This window comes from Columba livia, chromosome 3 (genome assembly GCF_036013475.1).
Source record: "Columba livia isolate bColLiv1 breed racing homer chromosome 3, bColLiv1.pat.W.v2, whole genome shotgun sequence".
Lineage (NCBI taxonomy): Eukaryota > Metazoa > Chordata > Aves > Columbiformes > Columbidae > Columba > Columba livia.
In genome coordinates this window covers 32,606,060-32,619,710 of record NC_088604.1, presented here as the reverse complement: position 1 = coordinate 32,619,710, position 13,651 = coordinate 32,606,060, and the positions used below count along the sequence as shown (strand labels likewise).

Sequence of the window (13,651 nt, the reverse complement as noted above, 5' to 3'; positions counted from 1 at the left end):
TCAAATATTTACACAACATAATTCAAATCTGCTAGCTACTCTGCATGACAGTCAAACACGTATTTTCCTCAAAAGCTGCTGGGTGAAGTAATGCAGAGAGAAATCGGAGTGTGATTTCCCCATGGGCGCTCTCCAGCCTGCGGTTGTGGGGACAGTGGGGCAGCAGTGGGGTGCACAAGGGGTGGCTGCTGAGGAGCTGTGCCGGTGCTTAACAGCTCTGAATTTGTGCAGGTTTTGCTTCTTTTCTTTAAAAACACAGAACAAAACCTCAATAGTATCTAAGTGCAACATCCCTCCTGGGCCCAGCGTGTGCTTTCAAGGACGCTGTAGCAGTCGTTTTGCCCTCAGCGCGTTGATGGACCGAGCAAGGGCTTTCTCCTGCTTCTTCTGAGCAAAGCGGTCCAGTCTCCTGGTCATCCTTCCGCAAGGGCAGCTGCCAGCCCAGGCCCAGCACAAAAACAAGCCCATGGATTAATACGCTATTCTTTTTGTATTACGTAGTCACTGGAAATAACCAGAGCCAGCTCGACCCAAGCCTGGGCCCTGCCAGCAGCACATTCACCTTTTCCCTTTCAGCCCCATAAAATCTGAATCATTCAGCACAAAGGGGAAGAGCCACAGCAGAGGCTGTTTCCCCAGCCCGGGTCTGTGTTCTGCAGCCGGAGGGGTGGGCAGGCAGCCCATCCCAAACCCGCACAGCGAGGGAAAGGCACGACACCCTTCCCCTCCAGGAGAGGCTTTGGTGTGGGTAGGGCTGGAGTTTAAAAGAAAGTTTCAGATGCCGCTTATCTGCAGCCCCTTGGGCACATCTTAAGCAAAACTCCCTTTTTTTTTCTTTGATATATGTGTATATATACAAACAAATACATGTACACATATCTATATATAACATATAGATATATAAATACATAAGGTGCCTACTAACTCTTATTGCAGTTACCAGACTTCTTCAATCTCTGCAGTTCCTGTATTAAAGCTGGATTCTAAGCTAACTTGTTAGTAAACAGGGTGAAGAAAAACCACAAATGACTAAAATATTTAGTAATTTTTCTTTATGCAGAGTATTATCTATATAATATTATTATATATTTAGTTACTACTAAGTATTTAGTAAATATTTAGTTTCATAAGCTGGACTGTGGCTCTGTTAACAGGGCAGGGGTATTTTAGAGAGAGAAATGTAGGCTTGTTTGGTGTGAAGAGTTGTCTTTGTGTAAATCAAGCCCTTAAATAGCCTTTCCGAAGAGGGTGGAGAGGGGGAAGGAGAGTAGACAAATTTAAATGTAATTACAGGTTTTCTTGTACATGACTGTTACTTCTAGTAATAACAACTAGCAGTATGTAGTCTGCTGCTAAAGTGCTTTTATGGATGGCAGTGTCTAATTCTTTGGGGAAGGAGGGGATGTACACGTGCGCACAGGGACCAGGGAAAGGAAGAAGCAACCCCGCTGGTGAGCAGAGCAGCTCTGCCCTGCCCTGCCACACTCACATCTGCGCCAGGGTAACTCCTGTGACTCATTTCGGGCTGTGAATCCCCGGGGCTTCCGCCCCCGTGCCACAGTGGAGGAGCAAACTGAGATGACGGCGTGTGACGTGACCGCTCTGCACCTGGGGCAGCCGCTGCCCCGCGGCAGTGACGCCAGCACAGCCCGTGGCCGCCCGGCCGAAGTGCCACGAGGTGCGGCGGGACAGGGACCAAACCTCGGGGCAGCCGCTACACCAGCCTTCACACTTGTGACTCCAACAATCCCCTGCGCTTGTGCCACGAGCCACCAGCTGGTCACACACAACAATTTTCAAGCTGAGCCACGTTAATTTGCAACGGAGGAGATGAGTCACGAGGCTGCTGTCAGCTCTGCTCTCGCTGCCCTGCGAGGCACAGAGCGAGCTCCTTTCCTACCTGGCTCCACGCCCGCTCTGTAGTTCAACCACATCAAGCGCTAAGTCACTCGGAACAAGCAGAGCACGTGCTTATCGGTCCCCAGTGGTGCCTGAAAACGTGCCTCCTGGGGCTTGTGCGGGGGAGCTGCAGCTGGTGCTGGAAGCGAACACCTTCACCCTTCGCTTCATCTGCCCCCATCTCCACCCCAGCATCGGCCCTTCCTGAACCGCGCTGCTCCCCGGGAGCAGCTGCAGCCGCTCATGGTGGCTCTGCAGACCTGCTCCGGCAGCAGGGGGACACCGGCTCTGCAGGGACACACATGACAACAAGGGCATGTTCTAGCCTGTGCTTCACAGCTGAGCACCCCAAGGGGACATCACAGGCTGTCAAAATATCTCAAATCTGCAAAGAGATGAAGGTTGCAGCCTCCGGCTTTCAGGCCTCAATGTTTTCCATGGCCGCGTTCCTTGGCACAGAGGTCAAGACCCAGACAACACATTTGGTGACTACATGATGGTGACTATGGAGTCAGAAAGCCTCTCATGGGCACATCTTTCTCCTCCCTGAGTTACACATACAAAGTTCAGCCCAGACAGCAGTTTAGAAAGAAAAGAGACAAAAGCATAATTTTGTTTCCCTAACGCATCCCTGTGGTTAGAACAACAGATCAAGAATCAAGCCCTTTTTCTCTGCCCTTTTTGTGATGGCAATTGCAGAGCAAGTCTGCCATCTACCAGCTGAATGCCCCAGCCACCACTAACTTTGAGCGCAAGAGGGGAAAGACACGTATTATTTCTCACTAGCCCCATAAAGCCACGGCAAGAGATGGAAACAAACAGGTGGAAGGAATGTGAGCAGCACAGGCCATGGTCCAGGGGGAAGCACAGGAGAGCAGCTCACTGATGGAAACAGCAGCTCCTAGGGGACAGCAGATTCCTCCTGCATCCACTAAAAGGGGCTTGAGATGCTCGTCACCGGGTAGAGGAGCACAACCTGGGAGATGTGGGCATCAAAGCAAATAAACCCCATAGCATCTAAAATTAATGCAAGTGAAGATTGTTACTTACCAAAGTGCAAAGGCAACGTTCAACTAGGAGGCATGCCTGTACTTGGAAGGGCCAGCAAAGTGGGGGATTAAGGACAGACATTAAGCAAAGAAACTGCTGCACCATCACAACCATTCCAGCAGCGCTGAGACCATCAAAGGTTGGTGGTCACAGCTTTCAGTGTTTCCTGGTGTAAAATATCTTCTCGTTTTTCTCTTGCTCTCATCTTCCAGGCAGAAATAAAGATGAAGGAACTGTGGCAGTCCAAGCGCTGTATAAAATGAAAGCTGAACCGGAAAGGATGACAACAGTTGTCCTGAAAACCTGGTACAAGATAGCATGGTAGAGATCTGATGAAATCTGGCTTAGGGAAAACTGGTGATCACCAGGCCTGTGTTCTGCAGGAGGGAAAAAAAAAAAGACACTGACATGGAAACAGGGAGCACAAAGATCCCTGGTGTGTGCAACAAGTTAGGTCAACCTCGCCACACACCTGACCCTCCCTGCTTGCCAGGTCACAGTACAGATTAGAAGAGGCCCAAGTGTGATTCATTACAGCACGGCCAATGAAAGCAAGCAGACGTGGATGTCAATGGCAGGGTCCCCTGGTCCTGCCCTTCCTGTTCCGTCAGCCTTGGTAAGACCCACAGGACCGGTGAGTGTCTAAGCCCACTTTGTCTTCATGTAAAAACCAAACCTTGGGCCTTGTAACAAATCCCTGGTGGAGTTAGAAAGCAGATGGCATGATGTCCTATCTGCCTGTGCTATTTACAGCAGATTATTTAACCTTTCTCTGCTTGGCTTTTTTAATAGAATCATACAATCATTTTGGTCAGAAAAAACCCTCAAGATCATCGAGTCCAACCGTAACCTAACTCTGGCACTAAACTATGTCCCTAAGAACCTCATCTAAGAGTCTCTTTAACACCTCCAGGGACGGTGACTCCACCACTTCCCTGGGCAGCCTGTTCCAATGCCTGACAACCCTTTTCATGAAGAAATTTTCCCCAATATCCAATCTAAACCTCCCCTGGTGCAACTTGAGGCCATTTCCTCTTGTCCTATCACTTGCTGCTTGGAAGAACTACTTGTACAACTAATTGTAGCTATGATTTCTTTTCATGTTAAAAGTCGTCTCGAACAAGAACTGTTCGACAAGCCCTGTATACATGAAACTAATACCTGAGGAATGGCCAGTCCTCCAACTTGTCCACACACCAGGTTTTCCATTTCAACAAACATGGACATCATTAACACACATGTGTGAACAGAGGACACCCTGTCTTAACAAGAGAGCTCATCAGTGGCCAAAGACCCACGTCACGCAGCAATACAGAGAGCAGTTGTTACAAAAGACCTGATGGAAAGCAATGCATCCATGCACTTCCGACTTCAATTTCCCACAGTTAACTAACCCTCTCCCCCCTGTCTAGCTCTTACACCATGGCTGTGCATTATTAAATTACTAGAAGAAAGGCAAAAGCCCACTCCTTCTCTTCCTTTGATACTGGTGCAGCCCAGCTCAGCAGAATCACCCTTTCATTTACACTGGTGTTAGAACCAAGGCCTTTGTAGCACAGAAATAAGTTTAGCACAGAAAGCTAGGGGAAAAGTGTTTGCTTTTGTAGCAGGGTGCGAGGGGCTTGCCTTCCAAAGCAGACGGTACTGGAAGAAAGGTTTTCCTGTCAAACGTCTACCGACTAGAACTAGGAAATGTAGTTCTGAGATTGCACAATCTTTTAAAAGTGAGGATGAAGGTGCCAGTAGCGCTTCCCTCCTTGTCTGTAAAAACTAGATCTAAGTTTTTACAGACATTGGTACATCGAAACCAAACACAATATGAAGATAATGCAGTGAAGAAAATGTAAAACTTTTTTTGATCAGAAGCTCTGCCACTCTCAACAGGCTTCTTGGATTCACGTAACTGGAATTTCAAGAATACCATACCTGAAGCCACAGTTATACTGTGGAAAGCATAGTTGCCTTCTTTCCCTAAACTTCAGGCTTACAAAGTTGTAGTAATTCTTTGAGCCAACAAAACTGAAAGGAAAGTAGGTTACAGACATAAAAGGGCAGATACAAGTTAGCTTTTCTGAGCCATTCTGACATGAAGTGACCTACGGATCGTGTGTCTAAAACTGGCGACAATAGCCAATAGCTGGTGACAGGGAGAGGCTTTCAGGTCGGCCCAAAGAAAACCGTAAGCTCTGCCCACCCTCCTGCTGCATGACAGCATCTCTCTCAACGAAAAAGGATTTGCTCTGACACCCTCCTCTGGACAGGAAAGGGACTGCTCACCCAGAGGAAACAGAGGAAAGTCCAGGATCACAGATTTCAAAATGATAGCTGTATTTGACTCCAACAAACTTGCTCCCAAGCCCGCTTGCACAGTCAGTTCTGAGGATATTCAGAAATGAGACTGTCATCAGAGACGAGACTATCACCAGAGACCACTGCCTGAATTGGGCAAGGATTCAGAGGGTGCGCAGAAAGCAAGCTAAGTCGCAATCAAGTCTTCAGGAAGTCTCAAGCTTTATTTACCTTGAAGGAGGAAAAAAAAAGCCCAGGATACAGTGTTTACATTCAGTCGGTCTCCTACGTAAGCTTAAATATTTGTGTGGCGCGAGTTTTCATAAACAAGCGTCTCATGTTGGCTGACATCACACTAAAACATCAGACTGCGCATGGCCACTGCACAGCTATAAACACAAGTACTGAAGTCAATGGAGCACTCTTCCCTCCTCAAACCCTCTTGTGCTGCTGTGAGTTCAGCATGGTAACATTTCTTGCTCGTTTCAGATGAGCAAAACACCATCCTGTCCAAGATGCTTTAGATTTTGACCACCTGACATCTTCCAAATGAGTGGAATTTTACGAGCAATTCCTGAATTTTCATTTGGATTGGCAAAACCACAGGCTGTACTTATGTTCCTGAGCATTTACTTAAGGTTTGCACATTTGTCATCTTTGTTACGCTCACTGGCACTGCCACAGGACACAACCAGAACTGCACAGTATCCAGCCAGCATCGGTTTTATCTGCGAAGAGGCTCATGAGTGCAGGTGATCTTGCTGCATTCTCTGGTAGGAGTGGTGCGCTTCTCTACAAAGGTGTTTTAACAAAGGTATGCTCTGGCTCCTCTTCAGAAAACTCTGCTGAAATCTGTCTTTCAGAAGTTGCTTTCTCTGAGTACATTTTCCCTGGTAAATACCTGCCAGTCTGAGGTAATGCTTTTGGCATCTCTGACTTCTGATGATTGGTTTTCACATATCTTAGCAGATTAACAATAGCAGCTGGTGTAATTCCAGGGATGCGGCTGACTGCACCAATCTGCATGTGGAAACAGGAACAAATTAGCCAAGAGCAAACCGACACACCTGAGTTAGTGAGAAATGAGATTAAAACCTGTGGGTATTCCTTTCCCTGATTGCCCTTACCCTCCCATGCCCCTTGGGAAGACACAGAAGGGATTTCATTTCTCCTCAGCCTTGCTGTGGCCCAGTATCTTACCGTCTGGGGACGGTTAGAGTCCAGTTTCTCCCGCACCTCTGTTGAGAGCGATGCATCAATGGCAAAGTAATCAATGTCCTCCGGCAGTCGGAGGGCTTCATCACGACGCACTTCTTCTATTTCCTGCTGTTGGTTGACTACACACCACTCGTAAGCAACTGTGATGGAAGATCAGAGAAACAAGAAGACCAGATATCTATATCATATCATGTTTCACATCATGTGAAACAGGTCATTTGAAAGCAGAATGAACAATTCCACTGAGATGGTCAAAAGCTCCTAAGGAAGTTTCTAGCCTCACAGACTAAAGATCCTAATTCACATCACTACTTTGGAAGCCGCACTCCTGAATTTGTTACAGGAATTAAGACACATGGGTTGGCTTTTCCTCTCATCCCAGGAGAGGATGGTCTATTTGACAGAGTGGTAAGGACAAAAAACACAGGAGAGAACATGAATAATTGATATTGCCCCACTCGGTGAAAAACAGGTACTTGTGTAGGGCTGTGGCCTATGGTAAAAGGTGCATGCTCTGACAGAATCATAGAATAATTTCAGTTGAAAGAAACCCTCAGGATCATAGAGTCCAACCATAACCTAACTCTAGCACCATATCCCTAAGAACCTCATCTAAACGCCTTTGAAACACCTCCAGGGATGGTGACTCCACCACTTCCCTGGGCAGCCTGTTCCAATGCCTGACAACCCTCTCTGTAAAGAATTTTTTTCCTAATATCCAATCAAAACCTCACCTGGTGCAACTTGAGGCCATTTCCTTTTGTCCTATCACTTGTTACTTTGGAAAAGAGACCAACACCCTCCATAACAGTATTTCACTTCACTAGGCAGCAACATCAAACACGTTGGGATGAATGCGTTGGCTCTTCCCTTACTGAACAAAACCTACACAGATCCCACTAACTCCTGTACTCTACCTTCTATCTTCAGTCTTTCTGCCAGTTGTCTCCATTCAGCAAGCTTTCCCAGGGGCTCAGGAACAGCCCTTGCCAGAAGTTCCATGTTGGCCTCTGGATACTGAAGGATGTCAAAGGCGCTGTGGAGAACAATAGTTAATTTTTTATGGTTGGAAGGAGTCACTCGTGTCAGGCAGCTTTACAGCTGTTCCCAGATCAAACTTGCAAAAATCCCAGCATAAGCCAGAGCAACTGCAGAGCCACGCTCACCTCCCTACTATCCCCTCACAGTGAACACCAGAGCAGTTCAGCATTTTATGAGAAATGAACAGCCAGAAAGAAGGGACAAGGTAAGGGCATCAAGGGCAACATTTCACAAAGAGTCAGCCAGGCCTTTGTCTCTTATTTAGAACAATAGAAAAGATAAGGTGAGATAAAGGATGGGTAAAGGAAGCAAGGGCCTTTGTGTACAAGAACAGCTACCATCTGACACTAGCCTGAAATCAACTAATTGCTGCTTCGTCAAGCTTTCAGCAAAGCAGCAATCACTCCAAAACTGCCACCATTTGGTGACACTCTCAGTAAGGACAGCAAGAACTATCTGGGCCAGTGGAGTACTCCTTTACTTTGGGGGTCTATGTCAGCACCAGGATACACAGCATAGTAAAATCACCTATGTCGCACTTATTCTATAGGCAAACATTAGATTTCTGTCCCCTGAAGGTGATAATGCTGGAATCCTGGAGTACTGATGGCTTCAGGAGAAACAGACAAATGCTGTGAAACCACTAGCCAGATGTGTCAAAGCAAGTGTAGGTCAGAGCAGAAAGCTTCAGCTGTAACCTTTACCTGACGGGCGACCTTCGACTGCTACTGATGGAGACTTCTGGTAATAACTGGGACCATTTGGATATGCTGAACTGAAGGGACTTTAGCGTCGCAATTCCATCCTCTAAAGCAGATTTCATTTTAACTGCTTGTTCGTATCGCTGCTGTGACACACACCCAGCTTCTTCAAAACCTGCAAGAGACAGATGGTGTATCAGACAAAGGTCTACAACCAGGCAGAGCTTCTCACTGCAAGAGCCACCATAACAAAATACCTCTGTGGGTGAGCCTGGCATCGGCGTTGTCAGGCCGGAGGGACATGCGGAACTCCACGCGGCTGGTGAACATCCGGTACGGCTCGTTGGTGCCCAGAGTGGTGAGGTCATCAATGAGGACACCAATGTAGCCTTCGGTGCGACTGATAACGAAAGGGGGCTTGCCATGAACCCGTAGGCAAGCGTTGATCCCAGCAATCACACCCTACGCAGACAGAAAACAAACCAAAAAACATTTATCATTTTTTTCATGGCTAAAATATCAGCACATCTGCCTCCCAAGACTTGTGTGTCAAACTGTACCCTGGAAAACGCAATAATTATGCTAGTAACCTAGGCAGTTTCTTTCTTGTGATACTATAAGTATCTCAAGGGCTCCTTGGCCCCTGCTGACATGACTAGAGACAATTTCCACATGTTTTCAATGTCAGTTTCTCCATGTTGAAACATTTGACAGTACTTCCAATTACCTTAGTCACTACAATCTCAGTAACAGCAACTGTAGATACTAAAAGTAAAAATATCTTGGCAAGTCTGGAATTGAGGTGAGCAATAAAAATAAGAACATCTCACTAGCACAAGACGGGCCTAGCAAGACTGCGCATCAAAGGCAGATGCCAAGGCAATATCCCTTCCCAAGCGCTGTGTATGTACAACCAGATTCACGCACCTGAGCTGCAGCTTCTTCGTAACCTGTAGTGCCATTTATCTGGCCTGCCAAGAAGAGGCGCTGAACCAGACGAGACTCGAGAGAAGCAGTCAATTGACGGGGGTCTAAAAAGTCATATTGCACCCCATAGCCTATGACAAACAACACGAGAGATCCCTGTATCAAATAATTAATTTTGTTTCATATTTCTTTTGTTTCGCTATGCTCTAAACAAAATCTGCTTGTTATTAACTGGTAACCAATATGACCCCCTTACCTGGCTGTAAGATCTTGGCTTTTTCCAAGCCTGGGATGGATTTGATCACCTGCTCCTGGAGCTCAGGTGGCAGCGTCATCGACATGCCTTGGGGGTAAATGACATTAGACTCCAAGCCTTCTGGCTCCAGCCACACCTGATGTTCTCGGTTTGGGAAGCGCAGAACCTTTGATTCAAAAGAGGGACAGTACCTGCAACAGTCAATAGCCATGAGCGTCACCTGACATGGAGAAAAAGCAACTTTCCAGAAGCAAAGCAGGCGAGACCCACAGTTTCAGACAGTCTGTCAGCTCGTGCCACTGAGAGCCTTGCATGATGCCACATACTCACCGTGGGCCCCTTGTAGTCTCCTTTATATGGTTGTTCAGGTGGAGGTTATCAAGGACAATTTGCTGGGCTTTGGGGGTAGTGCGAGTCAAGTAACATGACAGCTGATCTTCTGGCTGAAAGAGGCCAAAGCTCACTTTAAGTTAATTCAGTCACAACTCCGTACTCTTACAGAACAGCTCTCTTTGAGGATCTCCAAGGGTTTTTCCATGATAATTAGCTCTCACTTCCTGGAGGGACAGGTAGTGCTGCCACAACCATTCTACAGACAGAGCAGAAGTAATCAGAGAGCTTGAGCAACAAGCCCAAAGACAGATCAAGAACAGAACAGAACTTGGGAGTTGAGAATCCAAGTTCTATTCTACACACTGCATTCCTAATTACAGGACGGATATTTCTATTAAAGCAATGCATTATATCACTGCATTCAAATTAACCAAGGAATTCAAAGCTCTGACGGAAGAGGAGGAAGTGCTGACCCTGCAGCTAACAGCCAATTAAAGAGTTCGACGAGGGAATAAAAAAACCAACAAAACAAAATTAATATGGAAAAAAAGCACCATATAAAGTATTTCACAGTTTTTTTTCTGAAAAAGAGTCAATGGACTCAACATTCCAATGGTAATAATTTGCACCTCAGCTCCTTAAAACCTTTCCTACACATAGCAAGGACTCCAAGGGATATTTCTTTTGCCTCTATCCCAATTATAATAGGTTATTGCAATATTCCTATATGCTTTGGGGCAAATTAACTCCTGATACTTAATTCTGTGCTGTTTTAACTACATTATGTAAGAATGCCATTTTCCAAGGTTTTCTTTGGAAAATTGAGTTTCTACTGCTTTTAAGTTACTGTTAACATGCCATCTCTGAGTTCTGTGGATAGTTATGCTTTTTCTTTCCGGGTCGAAACTATTAATGATCTCTAACTTCAACATTTTAATCTTATTCCAGAACTGAGGTAACAAGCAACACATCATAAATCTCCACAATACAGGTCTAATACTGAAAGGATTTTGTAAATCACCCACATAATGAGCATGTGAAGAATACTACTAACAATATTAAGTTTCATGCACTAGAGCGAAAGTAAAGAAAGTTTGGTTCTCAAGTTGAGAAGTGAGAGGAAAAAGGTAACTGCTTTCAGAAAACAACAAGTAATTTTGTTCTTTGCCCTGAGAGTCCTGAGAAACACAACACCCCCAGTATGAACACAGCCCAGCTTCCTTTCCCAGCTGCCAACTCCCTGGCTGATTCTGAGCACGACACTCCCAGAACTGCTCCCCACCTGGCTCTACGTGCATGTGATGTGTGTTACCCCACCTTGATCCACACAGCTTCGCTGAGGAAGCTGAAAGGCACTGGCGGATTGTCAGCCACACGTTCCTCCAGACCACTGAAGTCAATCGTATCTTTGGTAAGTCGGGGTGGTGTTCCAGTCTTCAGCCTGCCCATGGTAAACCCCAGTTTCTCCAGTGTCTGAGCCAGCCCGATGGCTGGCTGGTCCCCCAGCCGCCCAGCCGGGTGCATCTCCAGCCCGATGAGGACCATCCCCCTCAGAAATGTCCCGGTGGTCAGGATAATGCTCCCAGCATGTACTGTGCTCCCATCCCCTGAAACAGCAAGTTTTCCAAGATGCACATATTTCAGCATCAACAAACCCCGGTACTCTCGTGCTTCTGTCTAAAACCAGACTAACGCTGTTCACTTAGGGTTTCTTCACCTTTTATTATTTGACAAAATCAGCATTTCAATAATAAAAGCTCTAATAGTAATAAATGCAATAAAGAGCATATAGTTATTTCTGTATTTTTTCTACTCCTAAACACAGAATCACAGAATGTTTGGGATTGGAAGAGACCTCGAAAGATCATCTAGTCCAATCCCCCTGCCAGAGCAGGAACACCCAGATGAGGTTGCACAGGAACATGTCCAGGTGAGTTTTTAATGCCTCCAGAGTAGGAGACTCCACAACCTCCCTGGGCAGCCTGTTCCAGTGCTCTGTCACCCTCACTGAGAAGAAATTTCTTCTCATATTTAAATGGAACCTCCTGTGTTCCAGTTTGTACCCACTGCCCCTTGTCTTATCATTGGTTGTCACCAAGAAGACCCTGGCTTCATCCTCGTGACACTCATCCTTTACATATTTATAAACATTAATAAGGTCACTCCTCAGTCTCCTCCAAGCTAAAGAGACCCAGCTCCCTCAGCCTTTCCTCATACAGGAGATGCTCCACCCTTAATCATCTTTGTGGCAGAAAACCCACTCCTGGGAAAATTTCCAACGCAGGCCTTTATTTTGGAAAGCCTGTTAACTAGAACAGCAAGGGGTAATAAAGTGTGAGTCTGCTAGTACCAGGACACCATTGCTCGCTAACATTGTTGGCAGCAGGCGCCATTTACCAAACAAAATCTCAAAATGCAGCGTGACACTCAGTATCGCTAGTCTGAAGTAAATTAAACATATATAACCTGCCAACAACCCATCAATCCAGGTATATTTGTCATCGTTATTACAGACATTAACCTAGTTTAGTTCACATTCAGCCTAAACCACTTCTATCGGCTAATTCAACTTTCTCGCTCATGAATCAGAAATGTTTACCCAAAGGCTGCTCTCAGTGTAGAGTAAGTGACAGTGCTATCGAGTTACCAGCACTTACCCAGCACGACTCCTGTGACCCGGCATCTCCCAGGACGGTCTGTTTCTGGCTCTGTCAAGAGCAGATCCTCCACAGACGCCTCACGAACTGTCAACAGTGGTGTGTTAAGGATTTCTTTCTGTCATGAAAGGAGTTACTGCAAAAATCTAGTAAGTTCTGTGACAGGCAGGCAATCCCAACCCCTACTGAAAATATCTCACCCTTTTCCATTCTTACCAGGTCAACTGTAAGACCCTCAGTGACTGCACTGTCCTGATCTACTGAGCAGAACTTTTTATTCACACAGTTTATCCTCAAAAGAAGCTATTTCATCATGAAACCTGACCTGTATATAAAATTCTACAGAATTTTTTAAACTATGCTGAGCTCCAACAGCTTACACTAAAGTACCAAACAGAAAGGTACCGACGTTTGACAAGAAAATATTAAAAACCAAACCACCCCCTCACCATTCTCTATAGCTTATCCTAATGTTTCAGATCTGAGTAATTCATTCTTAACACTCCAGCACACAAACACAAAAATCCCTGGAAATAAACCCGCGTTTGCTTGTGTGAGTCCCGGCGGAGGGTGCGCCCCCCACCCCTCTCACCTGCATGTGCTCCTTGTAGAGCCGCCGGTCGATCTGTGCGCGCAGGCCCCACACGGCCGGGCCCTTGCAGCGGTTCAGCACCTTGTAGTGCACCCCGGAGCGGTCGCAGACGCGGCCGCACAGCCCGTCCAGGGCGTCCACCTCCCTCATGAGGTGCCCCTTCCCGATGCCGCCGAAGGAGGGGTTGCAGGACATGGCCCCTGCGGAGGGACACACGGACACCGCTCACCACCGCCGCTCACTGCTCCCGCAGCCTCCCCGCACCGGGGGGACCCCGCGGGTCCTCCCCCCGCCCCGGGCACCCCGCGGTACCGATGGTGTCGATCCTGTGCGTGAGCAGCAGCGTGCGGGCTCCGCCGCGAGCGGCCGCCGCCGCCGCCTCCGTCCCCGCATGGCCCCCACCGATCACCACCACCTCGTAGCGCGGTGCCCCCGCCGCCCCGGCCTCGCTGCCCGCCCGGCGGTGCCCGGGACGCGGCGCCGGGGGTGGCACCTGGGGTAGCGCCAGGCGGCGCCAGCTGCTGCGCAGCATGACGGGCCCGACAAGCCGCCGGCGGCGGGCAACAGCCTGCGGGCGGAACCGGAAGCGAGGGGTGCACGCTGCCGCGGCTCGGCGCTGGCGGGCGGCTGGGGAGGCGGAGCGGCCGCGGCGCTCGCGGTAGGTGGGGCCGCTCGGGAGCGGGAAAAT

At 47.6% G+C, this 13,651-nt stretch overlaps 1 protein-coding gene across 1 annotated transcript; it reads right to left on the bottom strand.

Annotated features, from left to right (window-relative positions):
* Positions 1–5,443: 5,443 nt before the first annotated feature.
* MTO1 (mitochondrial tRNA translation optimization 1) lies at positions 5,444–13,563 on the bottom strand. The gene is made up of 12 exons (XM_065056307.1): positions 13,276–13,563; positions 12,964–13,163; positions 12,372–12,489; positions 11,032–11,321; positions 9,712–9,824; positions 9,382–9,572; positions 9,126–9,256; positions 8,456–8,660; positions 8,202–8,373; positions 7,374–7,492; positions 6,439–6,596; positions 5,444–6,258 (listed from the first exon to the last, which is right to left on the bottom strand). The coding sequence occupies exons 1-12, from the start codon at positions 13,493–13,495 to the stop codon at positions 6,031–6,033; spliced, it is 2,145 nt and encodes a 714-aa protein (XP_064912379.1). The 5' UTR covers positions 13,496–13,563; the 3' UTR covers positions 5,444–6,030.
* Between the last annotated feature and the right edge of the window lie 88 nt (positions 13,564–13,651).

What these genes read in the sequence shown, in the direction of transcription:
- MTO1 (XM_065056307.1), bottom strand. Translation starts at nt 13,495, where the DNA reads ATGCTGCGCAGCAGCTGGCGCCGCCTGGCGCTACCCCAGGTGCCACCC. An exon ending in TCTACAAGGAGCACATGCAG is followed by an intron (nt 12,490 to 12,963) that starts GTGAGAGGGGTG and finishes CTTTCATGACAG; the next exon opens with AAAGAAATCCTTAACACACC. An exon ending in GCGAAGCTGTGTGGATCAAG is followed by an intron (nt 9,825 to 11,031) that starts GTGGGGTAACAC and finishes GGCCTCTTTCAG; the next exon opens with CCAGAAGATCAGCTGTCATG.